The following is a 16,842-nucleotide window of genomic DNA, read 5'->3' as shown; positions in this document are numbered from 1 at the left end:
CGTATAGCACCATATAATTCTCTCTGGTGGGGGTGAAATACACGTATCTTTATATTTGATAAGACTAGCCACGAAAAAGGATTTCCCAGACTGAGTCGCACCCGCGATCAGACCGTTAAAAGGATGTTGCAACCTGAAATCCATTTTAAAGAATGACACATTTTTCTCAAATCAAATAGTTTTTATTCACAAAAGTTGTTTAGCGTTACAGACTATTCTGGCGACCATGCATTTACAAAATTCTTCATTTAAAAAGGTTTTTAAAGTAAAAATTTTATAAATCTCAATGTAGTCAAGATTTCTTATCGCAGTGTCGTAGTTCATTTCAACACGCATATCCCAGTCTTCTAGACAGTTGTGTTGAGTCTGTGACGGATGGTCCACGGTACATCCGTAGCAACACTGGCGGATATTAACACGCAACTGTTCCAAAATAGTGTCCTTTAAAAGGTCATATATCCTATTTGCTTCATTTAGGTATGTTACAACGTCTTTATACATATCCATTAGCACTTTGGTGAGAGCGTAACCAATGGCGAAACCCTTCTTGGTTGGGAAAAACTTGCCGTACAATTCACCGTACCCCGGAACCATCTCCCGGATATCCAAAATTTTTCGATTCTGATACGTTCTTAGTTCAACACGTTTCGTCTCGGAACCGCTGAAAAAGCACGATGATCCTGGGGCGTCATCCTTCTCGAAGAAAGCTAGTATTTCATCCTTCTTTTGGTATAACTCATGAAAATCGGCTTCGTCTAAGGTGATTCCCGTAGCACTATCTCGGAGTCCTAGACGCACATCTAGTGTAGACGTAACCTCGATGAATTTCTCTGACGAGACGGCGAACAAAACTTGGGCAAACATGCTATGAAAATTTATATGTTAGGAACATACAAAAAATATTTACTAAGTAAAAAAAAAACTAATATACTTACATAGATGATTTCGTGTTGATACTTGTTCCGTAGAATGTTCTTTTACCAAGATCCCACCTATATTTATACTATAACATTACGGTGGAGATGCAATATTGCACCACCCTGCCTTCACTACCCACACCGCCCGGTGGTGTCACTTTATTAATTCACCACCAGCGCCACCCTGCCTTTGTACGTTTACTACTCGGTGGAGCGGCCTCCGCCGGGTGGAGCAATCTCCACTCGGTGGAGCGGTCTCCACTCGGTGGAGCAGTCTCCACTCGGTGGAGGCCTTCCACTGTATACTCCCTGGGACCCGCTCGAAGACCCTACTAATGACTTGTTGCAAAACGCATTATTTTAGGTTTTTGCATTATTTTCAAACCAAAAACGCATTAATGTGTTTATTTTCTTTAAAATTCAAATCGCGTTTTAAGACATGGTTTTAATGATAATTCTGAAATATCGTTTGGCCTGTAAATTGTTTAGTACCAGAATATAATTTGAGTTGAAAAATCCAAGTCTCCTATATACACTTGAAAGAAGTAAGTTGGGGTATCCTAAGGCAAAGAAAGTTTGAATTTCGCGGGTTTTCTCCATATTTTGGTTTTGGTCGTTAATGCTTTTGTGCTTTGCACGGCAGAAAAGTTCTTCAATCAGCTCTCGTTTTTATCAGTTTTCACTGGTGGCCATAAGGTCATGATTTGAGAGTCCATGTCTTTTAGCGAGTTTTCATTTATACTGATTAGTGATAATAGTTCTTTCTATAAATCTTTTATGCTTGCCCAAATGAAAACGTCATTTACTGGGGGAGTTGATTAGATTAAATGCCATGATCCTCAACACTCCGAAAAAAATAAATTAAATGGTTCTAGTAGTTTCGACATTTTCTAAACAAAAACAATTCTATTACTTACTTTTAAGAAAATAAAACCTCTCTTAAGATATTAATTCTGTTTTTCATTAGAATACCTTCAGAATTGGTAATTTTTCAAAAAGTATTTGCTTTAAAAAAAACATCTGTTTGGAAATATTTCAATGGACCATCTCTTGAGAGTAAACAAAACAGTTCGTTCTTATGTAAATTTAGAAAACTATGAATATTTAAAAAGTAGATTTACATAAAATATTGAATTTTATTTAAAAAATGACAATATTTTTAAATATTAATATTATTATTATTCAAGTACTGTACCATGGAGAAACTGTTATGGTATAAACAGTTTTATTTTATTTATTGGACAAGTTGTTTTTATTCGACAATTTAAAATCTCGTGCTTCTAAAATATGTGTAATCCTAAATTCATGGATTTTAAGTTACACTATCCTAATGGAATTGAAAAAAAGTTATTTTAGCTTGCCCAGCTTGTCACTTTTTCAAGTCGTATTTTTTCAGTGAAAAAGACGTCTATTTATTTCGCGCCAACGCTACTTGGTGACGCTCTACAATTTTCTCATTGACAATTTTCTTATAGCAAAAAACGTGAACATATTTTTAGATTTAGATGCAATTTTGGTAGAAAGTGTCCCCCGGCACGTTTAATGTACAGGACAAATTTCAACTTTCTAGAAAACATAGTTTTTGAAAAAAATCACTTTTTCGAGTTTTATAAATTGTTCCTGATACTATCAAGAATGAAATAATTTGAACTTTGGCAGATTGATTTTACTGAGACGATCCGTGGGCATCATGGTCTAATATTCTCCCGGTACGAGAAGGGTAAAAGAAGTACGTCCAAGAACTAATGAGGTATTCGCTAATACCTTTTATTGGAAAGGAGTTTTCTGTTAATATTCATTATTATTTTCAATTAATCACCGAAACACATTGTCGTGAAAAATAATACTTCTAATTTATCATGATAATAAATCGTCGATGATTTTCAAAACCATTGCAAATCAATCCAGTTCGAGGTCAACAGATGTTCTCGGAAACTCGGTTTTTCTTAATTTGTTATTAATTCGATCAGTTTAATTTATCGTTTTGGGGAAAAATGAGATATTCAATAAAATGTTTTTCCTATTAGTCAAGTATAGCTACAAGACTATAGATAAAATAACTTTGTATATAGATAGGAAACTTCAATGGGGCAAACTGACTCTCACGAGATTGCCCTGACATCTAGTGACTGCCCCAGTTGGCTGTGTTCTCAAGAGCGTAGAACGTATTATTAAATTTGACGTGGGAGTTTTGTGAATAAACGTAGTTTGCAAGGTAAATGTCTTCAAATATACCAGAAATAGCGTTTAAAACAAGCTTGAAATCAAATACTGAATGCTATTTCTTAAGTACTATTTTTTTTTAATTTGCTCTCAGTTCAAGAAAAAGTACTTTTAATACATATAGCTCGCTTAAGCCTTTGCAATTGGGATTGCGTTACACCAAGGTTCTAGTACGGACTTCGTGTAGTGCGAACTTTACTAAATAATATTATTCGGGTGCCGCCACCAGAGTTCGGCCAAAATTCTGGCGTCAATTCTACAACATGAAGTTTCCTATCTATATACGAAGTTATTTTATCTATGTACAAGTCCAAGATAAAATCAGTTCTTTGAGTTTTAGGACGAATATTTTATTTCATTGTTTTATCAAATATTCTTCAGGAAGGCCTACCGGCACAAGCACTAGTTTTTCAAAAATGTTAGTCCCTTTTAGTTTTTTTTTGCATTATACCATTATTCTTTAATTAGTTTAACGGTACATTATAATGGTAAAATTTAGGTTATCATCTTGGACTCTTGGCTAAGCATAGAGCCACACGAGACCCCTATCGGAGAAGGTAAAGTTAAAAATATACAGGGATTCTCAATTTAATTGACAGATCATTCAAATCGTTTATTATTATTATTATTATTAAAAAAATTTCAGTAAATAAACATTTCCAGGTTTCAGATTTTTTTTACCAGGGCTTGTTTCAAGAAAATCAGAGGGGACGGAAGTCCCCACAGCAAGGTCCGGGAAAGTGACTATCTTTCGAGACCGAGCTAGTATTATCCCGAAGCAACTAGGGCCGATTTCAGCCCCTTGTGTCTCCTCAACCACTCAAAGTAGCGAGACAAGCAATATACCATTGGAAAGACCAGGCGCATACGACAAACATACAATAAAACTGTAAATCTAGGGCTGTTATGCTAATAATGCGAAGTAGTTCAAATATAGCCAAAATGTCTAAAAAAAAAACTTTCATCTTCTTCTTTGTTCTTCTTCTCGCAGACCGCTCTAGAGTAAAAACTACTTATCCGATTTTAATAACAATAGGTGAACACCTTCCACTTGCTTTCCCATTGTGGCGTTCCAAAGGATAAGTCTCAGTGCCTAACCGTCGTCGAGTTGATGTGGGAAAACTTTAGCCCAAACACAATATTTTATCAAATATTTTAATTGCGTTGAAACAGAGCCTGTTTGTTTGCGTGGTTTCGTGTCTCCGCTATATCTACAAATGTATGATCATAACGATTTAGGCCTAATCTATAGAACGCTTCGTCACGTTTCAATTTAAAATAGTAATTACGATTTCTTTAATTAATATACATTCTCATATAATAAGAAAAGCTTGTCATAACTCCTACTATATTTATATAGCTGAATAATTTGAATACATATTCAATATTATTATTTTTATTTAGCTGAATAATTTGAATATTCAATATTATTTTTGAAATACTACAAGACCTGCCAGGTAAGAAATTGTAAAATGGTTAGCGTACTTTTAGAATATAAAATCATACAATTTTCCCCTACACGTTTGCTTAGGAGGGGGGGTTGGCTTAAACTCTCTATTGTTTCAGAATAATTTAATTTGGGATGTGGAAGTTTTAGGATCAGATTTCCAAACCACAAAGAAAATTATCTCTCGTTGTCTAATTCTTTTCTAGAGGTGCCAATTAAGTATTAGAGAGGTCTAGGTCCCAATTTCCCAAAGTGTCGGTAAAAAATTCGGTATGATTGTTTGTAGTTACTTATGGGAATTTGTGTTTTTACAACTAAATTTCCCGACACAAATATGCTTATAACTATAGTATAATTTTAACTATAAAACTCCCGGGGTGGAATAGTGGTTAAGGTGGGGTGGCAGAGTGGTTAATAGTTCTGGAACTACAAAAATATATGAAATCTGGCCAAAAACCTGAAGGTTGAAATTCGCAAGGTCCTCTGCCCAACACTACGTCCTAATGTCTAAGCCCATGAACGTAGTGAAATCAAACCATGGGCAAGGTCTTAAATTTGAAATATGGACTAGTTCTATATGGGCCTGTTCATCACTCTTAGTAAAGAAAAGCCCGCATATCACGCTACTTGACATCAAATACGCTAGACCTTGCGCGGCCTTTTTTTTCAAGATTTGCTAGATCTATTTTAATACCAAACTCTATCCAATTAAAACACCCAGCTTTTCTTTATGATGAAGCTTTATTTTAAGCTCTGGTTTTCGAATATTTATAAATGATAAGCGCTGCGTTTTAAAACACATACTGTACCCCTTCTCAAAAAGTGAGTGACGCAAAACGGTTCTTCAACTAGGCTGCAACTTCAGCTCAATACCGACAGTGTAGCTTTGAGCTTTCCAAAAGCGATCGTTTTAAATCTAAAAGGGTTCAATTTATTTTCACCATTCATTGCGGGAGAACGATCGTTCGTTCTTTGATGCGGTGAGAAAATAATCTAATCATCTGGAGTCGTGGATGAGCAATGTGCTGATGCGAGCCAAACATGTCTCCCAGACTTCTTTCCCCTTTGATTTTGTTAATATCCGTGGCCAGGTCTCTCCCTTGGAATATGTACTTCTCGGTGATCTAGTTTATCTTTACTGACATTTCTCATCCAACAATCACCTCATCTCGTAGCCAGAACGTCTTATTTTTACCCAAAGCGATAAATTAATGTGACTGAATTAATAACAAATCAAGAAAATCAGGGTTTGTATTTTACGCGAACATCTGTTAACGTCGAATTGGATTTATTTGCAATTGTTCCGGATATAATCGACGACTTATTACAATGATACATTAGAAATATCACTTAAATGACAATATGTGTCTAAGATAAATTGGAAATGTTATAGTATAAATACAGTGTAATATCGTGTAGTTTACTTATAATTTTTGCCACAGAAGATTGTTGAAGAACTACATTCCGTAAGTAATATTTTATTTCTTCATCCAGTTGAGCCGATAAACATTCACTAAAACCGAAATTATACGTCGAAAATCGTTTTAATTAATTTTAATTTCAAGAATGTAATTAAATCTTTTTACGAAAACATGTGTATAAAATCGTTTAAATTAAATGTTATAACAAGAATTTAATTATATTTAATTAGGAAAAACCACTTTTTATTAGCTTTGCTCTCAAGCCACCTCACGCTCTAGCCATAAGGTCATTAAAATAAATCAATTGTTTTTTAACGTAATTCTTTGCCCCTCTCGCTCCGACGTGAACCTAAACTATGATACACGTCAATGGTCTCGACAAATTCATTCTCGCGACAGTAGAAATTAATACATTCTTAATAATATCTAATAAGTTTTATAAGAAACAAATAATGAAGCAATATTTTTTTAATTAATTTAATATGTAAAGAAAATAATTTGAGAAAAAGGTCCAAGTGTAAAAGTATTTTATATGAAGAATTTATCTATAGAAACAACTTAACATATATCTTAAGATTATACTTAGAAACGTTTGGTACGAGTAGACCATAAATTGTTAACCTTTTTTAAAAACCTAAAATATAGTTTTTATTTTTAATGACGAAAATTGGGAAAAGCATATTAAAAAACAGTATATTATTATAAGTATATCAAGTTCATTTTAGCTATATTTTCAACGAGTGAACGAGAAAAAACCTGTTTAGTAGTTTAGATCTAATAAATATGGTAAAACTTAATAATAAATGTTTAAAATTGTTATCGACCCGTTTGAAAACTGCGCAGGGCCAACAGGCTCGTATAGTGCTCGGAATTGTTTAATCATTATCCACAAATTTTCCGATTTATTTAAAAGACGTTTGCAAAAAGAATATCATTTTAACTTATTTAATTATTTTTTACGCAACCAAGCATTTATTTGAATAACAGTGGTATTTATTTAAATAATTGTTTGTTTTATTTAAATAATAGGCTTATTCACTTTCGATTATTTAAACATTTTATAATTTTTATTCAACTATTGGTTATTTAAATAAATATTATTTAAATATCGCCGAGCTTATTTTATTCATGGATAAAAATTAATCGAATGCCGAGCACTAGGCTCGTAAGCTCTATTCTAAAAATAAAATTCTACTTTTGGTTTAGAAAATGACGAAACTACAAGGACCATCAAGTTTTATTTTTTTCGGAGCCATGTTGATCATGGCATTTAATCAAATAAACGCAAAAAGCAATGGTGAGTTAAATATTTATTGTTTTTCAATAAAATCAATAATATATAATTAGATATTTTTACTATATAATTACATGATTATGATAATATCCAAATATCATTCGGTCTTGACGGTTTGGCATTCTCTCACGCGATCGGTCGTACACTCCACACGTTAGGTTGAATGTTTTTCTTCAAAGAATCGCTATTAGCGTTCAGCGTGGCAATACTGCCTCCGTATTGAATACTTTCCCTCCGAAGCTGTGCTTTAGTACTATTTGTAATCACTGCTCTAGTTCTTTTTAAATATTTTGTACAATTTATTTTACAAAATATAAAATTTAAATTTCAAAAATATGGACTAAGTTTTATGTAGACGTTTAGTTTTCATGTCAAAGACTATTTTCAATTACTCAACAATTTCATTAAATTGATAGCGAACCGTTATGTTTAACAGTAATATGGTCAACGGATTAATTGCAATGTTAGAGGTAACTGAACGCGAGACGCAAAAGGATAATAGTTTAATAAAAAATAGAATGGCGAAAGGCAACATTTGCCAAAACAATTTTCCAAATTAAGGCCTTGATTTTAAAAATACAACCACTTAAATGTATCCCTGCTCTCATTAAACAAACATAAAACTGGGCGTTTTAATCAAAAGTGTACTAAACAATTTTTGGTTTTAACTGCTACTGAAATTTATTTTCTTTTTTACGTTTCTATTTGAAGGAAATCATCTGAGCCTCGAGAAACGTGAAATACCGATGAGTCCCGATAAAGTGGTGGATTGGGTGACTCATTGCTGCCCGATGAAAGACATCATCGGCAAGACCCCGAATATGATTCTAGAGAGAGTGGTCTGTTGCGCGGTGTTAGGATGCTATGAGGAGAAGAATGTCAATACTGACCTTTGTAATTGCTGTGACGACGAAGATATTCAAAATCCTTTCCATTGGTTTGGCAAATGAATACCGTTATTTAGAAAGGTGCTTTTACACTCATCACCTTTATTTATTTTATTAATATTAATTTCGTTATGTAAATTGACCATATATTTAGAATTTTACTTTATCAGTGCTTCAAATAAATTTTTGCGCAAAATGCGCGTGATGTGAAATGGCTTAAAATATTATAAAATAAATCATGATTGAAACCACTAAAATGCGTGTTTTATTGCCGTATTGTATTTATTTACATCCCGATTCATCTGTTTTATTGTGTCACCTGTAGCTAGATTTTCGCTTGACATTGCTCCTCAACGCCAAACCGCAGAATTTCTTACGTCGACGTCCCGTAGTGTAGTGTTTTCACTTGGCGCGGGTTTCGTCAAGCGGAAATCACGTGGTTTTCTGAATTCCGGTTTCATTTTCTCGAATGGATGACGATGTGGGTTTTGTTATAAACGCTCACATTAAACTAATAGATTTAGTTTTATTTACGGGATTCAAGGAGGGGTTATACAATCATCCTGTCTGTCTGTGTGTGTGTGTGTGTGTGTGTGTGTCTCTGATTATCTGTGGGCTGCGAACGCGTTCGCATTTTCCGTGCAAAGGTTAATCATTGCGTACGCAGTTTATCGTAATTTCTGCGTTCGCAGTTGCTAGGACTGTCGAAGGGTTGGAAAAACCACCGTGCGATGGTGAGCGTTAACGGATTAATTTGCGGTTGGGTTGGGTTTGGATGGTGTTTATTCGTTAACGCTCACCGTCGTGTCAGTTTTAATTCATATTGTTTGGATAATTCGTTATTGTAATGTTTATGTGTAGGGTATGAATGTTGTGCTTGTGTTAAGACGGTTGTGGGTGTTGAGTTTGTTGTGTTTGTGTTTGTACGGGCATTTTTTCTTCAACTTCTTCTTATTGACTTTTGGGAGGGACCGAGTGCGATGCAACCTCTCAACGTCCAATGGCAGGGTTTCCACCAATTGTCCACGGTATTCGTCTTAGTATCAATTTGCGATTTATTGGCGCCGGCCGGGAATCGAACCCGGGTCTGCTGCGTGCAAGAGATTTTCTCTAACCACTAAGTCACCGACGCTTGTTAAGCTACGGTGTTTTTCGAAAACCGCTTTGGCAAATGTCCTTTACGAAGTTATAACGTCAGATACTATAATTTAATCTACATCATTTTTTATAAATTATATTAATCTTATATTTAATTAAATATTTATAAATTATATTAATCTTATATTTAATTAAATATTTATAAATTATATTAATCTTATATTTAATTAATTTGAGGCTCTTAAACCTCTTATAATCTCTCTAGCATCTTCTAAATCGGAATCTAAGTACCTAATTTCTACCTTGGTTAGTCACTCTTCATCCTGAACTCCAGAGTCGTGGCCAGTCAGTGTAGTCTCCTTTGAATTGTCTTATTTGTAGCGTTGGAAGTGTGCATTTTTCTCCTCTCAGCTGCGTAGAACCGTGGTGTGATGAACCGTTCCTAAGCAAATCTATATTCGGGTCCGGTGACTGTATTTTCTTGCTGGCACTGGTTTTTGCTAAGTCTATCTGGTTTTCGTTTTCCATTACCGTCACCAGATCTTCAATCAGCTCTCGTTTTCATCAGTTTTCACTGGTGGAAATATTAAGGTCATGATTTGAGAGTCCATGTCTTTTAGCCAGTTTTCATTTATGCTGACTAGTGATAATTGTTCTTCGAGCGATAGAACCGTTTCTTGAGGACTTCTTAGTAGTGTATCGATTTGCGATATAGTTGTAGTAACGTTATTATAATAATCAGCTAGGCTAATACCCAAGGCACCACCTTAGGCCTAAGTCATCAAGTGACTTTTAAAGCCATTAATTCGGGTGGCCGGGTAACAATGCGTAGGAAGGTGTTGGCAAACCCTGCATGCCACGCGATCGAGCCAACAGCTCCATACACTAACTATTACCGTTAACCTCCACAAGTTTTTATGGAAGAGGAAACCGAAGAGCTCGCGGGAAAACCCCTTAAACCAGTGGGAAGAGAACTTGCAAACTTTACGCAGAAGGAGTTGTTCCGAGTTTTCACTCAGTGCCACAAGCTGGGATCGAACCCGGCTCCTCTTGCTGCGAGGCGAAAGTGCTAACCACTCCGCCACCCCACCGAATAGCAGTTCTCAAATTTTATGTTTAGATTCATTTCACACCTCGGTTTGTAGTAGCATTTTTTCCCGACGTCTTCGGCACAATTATTTAGCGACTATTTTTAATTTCTTAAGTTAGACTTCGCAGATAAATCAAAGAATTGAATTCATTAAATAGACGGAAAATAGAAGTTGCGTTAGACTTTCCATAATTTGTAGGGATGGATTAAAAGTGGGTCATTTAGGCCCGAGTGAAAAAAGAGAACTGATAACTTTTCTTTGCCAGGGTTCTTCACGGACGCTCCGTGCTTCTTTCCATCGTTCGCGACCCATCGTTTACCTTAGAAAGAGGGGAATGCGCCCCAGGAAAGGATATTTCGACATGCACGGAAAATTAGAGGCAACCATCGACACCGGACACTGCGAGGGTTTGGCCCTTTGGCGAAAATGAGCTAGCTTTTTTTTTTGGTGATTTAGGCAATAATCCCTTCTCGTACGCTCTCTCCTCTTCTTTACAATAAAACACCTTTACAATAATTGCACCTGCGTTAGCTATTTTTAGACTATTCATTTGCATTTTCTAGAATAGATAGTTTTAGGTTTAAATTTATTTTTTTAGTTAATTCTTTTACTTTGGCATGAAAACGACATAATTTTCTACAGATCCCTGAAATCGACGTCTTACGAAGCTATTGGATGCTCGCTATTGAAGCGCACACTGATGAAAATATTCTTCACCAACTCTCGTGCTAACATTCTACCATGATGCTTACGCGGATAGTTTCAACAAAGTCATTATTCCCAAGTTTAAAAAATACTTGATGATACATTTCAGTGGTTAGCTTGCAGTGAAATTTCAGGACATCGAAAAACAGCTAACCGATCTACTGTTGCAATCTCTGACCGAAGTTTGACTCTTGCTATCCTAAATATTAACGGTTATACCGCTTTAGATATTTCTGGCGTTGGGGCTATATTCCGTTTAATATGAGCTTCGTTATGGGACTTTTGCCAAGTAAGTGGGACGAAGAGCTTAGATTGTGCTTCAATAAGGATTTTATCATTCCTTTAAGATTCAACCGTAACATTATCGCCAAACAGTCTTCTATTTCTCAGTTGAACTCTAAGATAAACTTTCGATTTCTACATGAAATCCATCGACCCTATATTTAAGAATAATCAAGAATGTATTTATTTATTCTCAGATAATAAATAAATACATTCTTGGTATAATTATAATAAAACATTCAATATTATTATTATTATATTGTTCTAATATCTTATTATTTTTAAAACTTTCAATTTATTATAAATAATTTTTTAAGTCACCATTGATTGTAGCGTTGATTAGATTAAATGCCATGATCCTCAACACTCCGAAAAAATAAAATTAAATTTGTTCTAGTAGTATCGGCATTTTCTAAACAAAAACTATTCTATTACTTTTAAGAAAATTAAACCTCTCTTAAGATATTAACTCGGTTTTTCATTAGAATACCTTCAGATTTGCTAATTTTTCAAATAGTATTTGCTTTTAAAAAACATCTGTTTGGAAATATTTCAATGAACCATCTCTTGAGAGTAAACAAAAGTAACAGTTCGTTCTTATGTAAATTTGGAAAACTATGAATTTTTAAAATTTAGATTTACATAAAATGTTGAATTTTATTTAAAAAATGACAAAAATTTTAAATATTATTATTATTATTATTATTCAAGTACTGTACCATGGAGAAACTGTTATGGTATAAACAATTTTATTTTATTTATTGGACAAGTTGGTTTTATGTCTCATTCGACAATTTAAAATCTCGTGCTTCTAAAATAGGTGTAATCCTAAATTCATGGATTTGATAAAGGACCTCGGCTTGAAACTTCCCCAAAAAACAAAATAAAATTGTTCGCTTTATGAATTTCTCCAGTTTGATTTTTATATTGATAATATCTTTTTTCTAAAAGCATATTAAAAACAGCTTTAAATTGAATGAAATAATTTGAACTTTGGCAGATAGACTTTACTGAGACGATCTGACGATCCGTGGGCATCATGGTCTAATATTCTCCCGGTGCGAGAAGGGTAAAAGAAGTACGTCCAAGAACTAATGAGGTATTTGCAAATACCTTTTATTGGAAAGGAGTTTTCTGTTAGAGCGTAAGATGGAATGAGAGCAGAGCTAATAACATTGGTTCTTCCAAATATGGCCTTATTTCCGTATCAAAAGATTAACAAGACATTCAATATACTAACCCCGTATGAGCGATTTGCGAACTATCCTAACTTTTAAAATCGCGCAATTTAGGCTTCGGTCTCTTATAACTGGAACGCGCCGCGCGTGCGAAACAAATTTTTCGTGTCTTCAGCAGCGCGCGCATTTACTTTGTTTTTCTGTCTCACCGACTTCTCACCAGGGGTACGTTCAGCGGACCCTCATCCGTAACAAACCGGATTTTCGAAATTTTCAACCGCTGAGCTCCGTCGTCATAATGACGTCATGACTTGCTGAACGCTTTTTATTTCAGTAATCGGTGTTTGTAAAATGGCTGCGAACACATTTTCTGGCCCCTCGGTCTACTCCAGTGATGATTACAGGTTATGTTGAAAAAGTTGTGCCTCATTATATTCTAAAAGATTTTAAAAGTCATTTTAGAATGAGTCGTACAGCAGTTGAAGTAAGTTAAATTACCCTGTTTTAATGAGTTTGTTCGGTATCTTTAAATAATTTTTATCCAGAAAGTAATTGGCATTTATGGAGCAGCGGTAGCGTCTGAGAAAAACTTTATATCAGTGTCATTGGAGAAGCGGGTATTGTCATCTCTCTGGCTATTAGCCACACCTGATTCATTTCGGAGCATTGCTGATCGATTTAATTTATCTAAGGGAAATATGCATTATGTATTTATGGAATTTATAAGATTAGTATCTAAGAAAAGGCAAAACTTTATTGCTTGGCCTACTGTAGAAAGTATGGCAAACACTAAAGACTTTTGCGAACAGCATTATGGTTTTCCAGGAGTTGTAGGGGCAGTAGATGGATGTCATATCGATATCAAAGAACCAAAAGAAAACAAAAACTGTTATTACAATCGTAAAAGAAGAACCTCCATGCTTTTGCAAGGTAAATATATTAATATATTTATACTAAATATATTTTTGTACTAAACTCATTAATGAAACATCCTAGGTATTTGCAATGAAGAGTTAATATTTATTGATGTATGTGCGGGCTGGCCTGGATAAGTACATGATGCGCGAATGTGGAGGGCCAGTTATGTATACAAGTGTTTAGCAAATGGATTGCGGGAAGTTAGTGAAGGTCATCTTCTTGATGATAGTGCATATCCGTTGGATGTTTTTACAATGACTCCCTACAAAGAAAATGGGCATTTAAATCTGAAAGAAAGGAATTACAACAAACTTCACAGTTCCGCGCGACAAATGATCGAACGCAGTTTCGCTCTTTTGAAAGGAAGATTTCGTCGACTTAAATATTTAGACATGTCTTTGATAGCTCAGATTTCTGAGGTCATTGTGTGCGCGTGTATATTACACAACTTTATTTTACTAATTGACGGCAATAGTGACATAGAAGATTACATTGGCGATATAAATATTTGCCCAGCCACAGCTGAAATTGTAGAAGAAGCTGACAATCAAAACGCAATAGCTGATGCTGCTAAAAATAAACGAAAAGCTATTACAGATAGGCTTAGGCTGCAAAGAGATATAGACGAGCAGTAAATGTTAAGTCATTTAATTACATGTAGCCTTTTGATTTACATATTGATTAAAGAATCAACAAGTTTTGTTAATACTTCGTTTTTGGTTTCTAACTTCTTTAGAAGCTCAGTTTGAAAATTGTTTGTTTGTTCCATGATTTTTTTTTCCAACTGCTCATTTTTTCCCGACCATTCGATAAACCACTCTGGAGCATGTTGAGAACTCTTTTTAATTTTTATCTTCTTTTTCTCTTGAATTATAATGGTTTTATCAACTGCCTCAGGTATTGAAGATGCTGATGAAGAGGTTGATGGTGCTTGGGATGATGAAGAGGTTGATGGTGTTTGGGATGATGATGAGGTTGATGCTGATAGAGACTGTGCTTTAGAAGCTAAATACAAGATAAAATTTGAGATTTACCCTCAGGAGATTCGCTAATTGAATTTAACAAGTTGATGAGTGTATTAGCATGGTCAGTTCCAAATATTGTGTCCATTTGATCATAATATGGCCATGTTTGTTTCCCCTCTCCAGTCTTATTAGATTTATCCTTTACTTTTTTATAACTATTAGAAAAAAATTATTAGTATCCAGCAAGTACTATCATAGTAGCGTAGCTTCTTAAATTATTGGAGATGCTTGACCTGGCGAAGTACTATGCAAAAAATAAAAACCATTCCTAGCATGACTTACGTTCCTTTCAAATTTCTGAACTTTGCATCACAATCATCTCCGCTCCAAGAGTATCCTTTAACGTTCATCTCATCCGCAATTTTTTTCCATACACCATGTTTTTTCCGTGAATTTTCCAGTCGTTCTTTGTATTTAGCAAATAAATCTATCAGCAACAGTATTGAGCTATTAACCCATTTCCTAGAAGAAACTGAAATGGGAATAACAATTATTTAATTAGTACAAATTAAAGTTATGTAGACCTATTAAATAATTTTACCATGTCCGTTTCTCTCATGTCCAGTGTTAGCATCTTCTTTATCATTCACAAGAGTAACTTCTGACTGTGCTAATGAAGGGTGCTCCTTTGGTAATTGTTCTTCCGATAAATCATCTTTGGAGTTATTTAGCGGCTTTATTCCTATTGCTTTTGCTTGGTCTAGACAATAGCTAGCGAAAGCTGAATCTGTAAAAATGTGTAAATCTTTAACTATGGTACCAAGGCTTAACGTTTAACTAATTTTTTTAAACAACTTTATGAACAAATTTAATAAAATAAATTAAATATACCATACCTCTTATAATTCTATCGTGGTCTACTTGTCGGACAGCAATTAAATATGTTTCGTTATCTTTATCGCACAATGCGATTTCTACTAACTTTTCTGGAACATCCATCTCCAACCACGTGTTTATGACGAATAACACGTCACGCTGACCAAAAAACCGACTACTTCAGTCGGTGACCAAAATGGCTCACCGCTGAGTGTTGTGACGTCAGTTTCTGTCACCGGTAAAAATAAAAATCGCGTTCAGTAAGAAACCGCTGAGCCCGGACTCACCGGTGAGGTCCGCTGAACGTACCCCAGGTGTCGTGGCGGACGCGCGCTTTTCGATTTCCCCAAATTTCTTTATTTTATTAAAAATTAACCACTCAATATTTTTGATGCGTTTTTCGCCATAAATTTTAGTTTTTAATGGGCTATAGGGCTATCTAACGGGTTAAAGCTGACCGTTCCCCTTTAAAGGGTTTTATTTTTAGGACACTATATTTTCGGTAAACTGATTGGCTAACGGCTCCACAGCGAAATGCTTGGCGAAGAAAAAAAATTACTTATGATTAAAGTTCTTCAGAAATCTTCTATAGTAAAGTACACTAGATTAGACGGTTAATATTCATTATTATTTTCAATTAATCACCGAAACACATTGTCGTGAAAAATAATAGTTCTAATGCATCATGATAATAAATCGTCGATTATTTCCAAAACCATTGCAAATCAATCCAGTTCGAGGTCAACAGATGTTCTCGGAAACTTGGTTTTTCTTCATTTGTTATTAATTCGATTAGTTTAATTTATCGTTTTGGGGAAAAAATGAGATATTCAATAAAATGTTTTTCCTATTAGTCAAGTATAGCTACAAGACCATAGATAACATAACTTTGTATATAGATAGGAAACTTCAATGGGGCAAACTGACTCTCACGAGATTTCCCTGACATCTAGTGACTGCCCCAGTTGGCTGTGTTCTCAAGAGCGTAGAACGTATATAGAAATTTGACGTCGGAGTTTTGTGAATAAACGTAAATATACAAGAAATAGCGTTTAAAACAAACTTGAAATCTTTACTGAATGCTATTTTTTTAAATTTGCTCTCAGTTAAAGAAAAAGTACTTTTAATACATATATCTCGCTTAAGCCTTTGCAATTGGGATTGCGTTACACCAAGGTTCTAGTATACGTACTCGAGTAGCGCGAACTTTACTAAATAATATTATTCGGGTGCCGCCACCAGATGTCGGCCAAAATTCTGGCGTCAATTCTATAACATGAAGTTTCCTATCTATATACGAAGTTATTTTATCTGTGTACAAGACAGTGGCGTCGCTAGGCTAATTTAGGCGGCGCTTGAGCCATCTGTAATATTTCAGAAGCGCCACCTAAAATTTCCTTTAAAGGCCTCCTAAAATGAAGCTATTGCTTCTACTAAAATTTCCGAGAAATTCTAGTAAAACCGTCAAAAGTCTGTCCCTCTTCGCTCTTGAGTTTTTCAAATGTGTCGTTATATACCTTTATTTCTATGTTTACTGGCT

General features: G+C 34.7%; 2 protein-coding genes across 2 annotated transcripts; both read left to right on the top strand.

The window, feature by feature from the left end:
* The first annotated feature begins 5,990 nt into the window (after positions 1 to 5,990).
* Positions 5,991 to 8,264, top strand: LOC149927204 (uncharacterized). Its single transcript, XM_090159597.1, has 3 exons — positions 5,991 to 6,053; positions 7,215 to 7,305; positions 8,014 to 8,264. Exons 2-3 carry the CDS (start codon positions 7,218 to 7,220, stop codon positions 8,250 to 8,252), a joined length of 327 nt encoding a protein of 108 aa, XP_090015723.1. The 5' UTR covers positions 5,991 to 6,053; positions 7,215 to 7,217; the 3' UTR covers positions 8,253 to 8,264.
* A 4,668-nt stretch (positions 8,265 to 12,932) lies between these two features.
* LOC149927203 (uncharacterized) lies at positions 12,933 to 13,595 on the top strand. Its single transcript, XM_090157831.1, has 3 exons — positions 12,933 to 13,027; positions 13,089 to 13,473; positions 13,540 to 13,595. Exons 1-3 carry the CDS (start codon positions 12,938 to 12,940, stop codon positions 13,593 to 13,595), a joined length of 531 nt encoding a protein of 176 aa, XP_090013957.1. The 5' UTR covers positions 12,933 to 12,937.
* Positions 13,596 to 16,842: the final 3,247 nt, after the last annotated feature.

Source organism: Leiobunum rupestre, chromosome 9 (genome assembly GCF_980474605.1).
Source record: "Leiobunum rupestre chromosome 9, qqLeiRupe1.1.hap1, whole genome shotgun sequence".
Taxonomy (NCBI): Eukaryota; Metazoa; Arthropoda; class Arachnida; order Opiliones; family Sclerosomatidae; genus Leiobunum; species Leiobunum rupestre.
The sequence above is the reverse complement of the archived record's forward strand: the minus strand, read 5'-3'. Positions and strand labels throughout refer to the sequence as shown.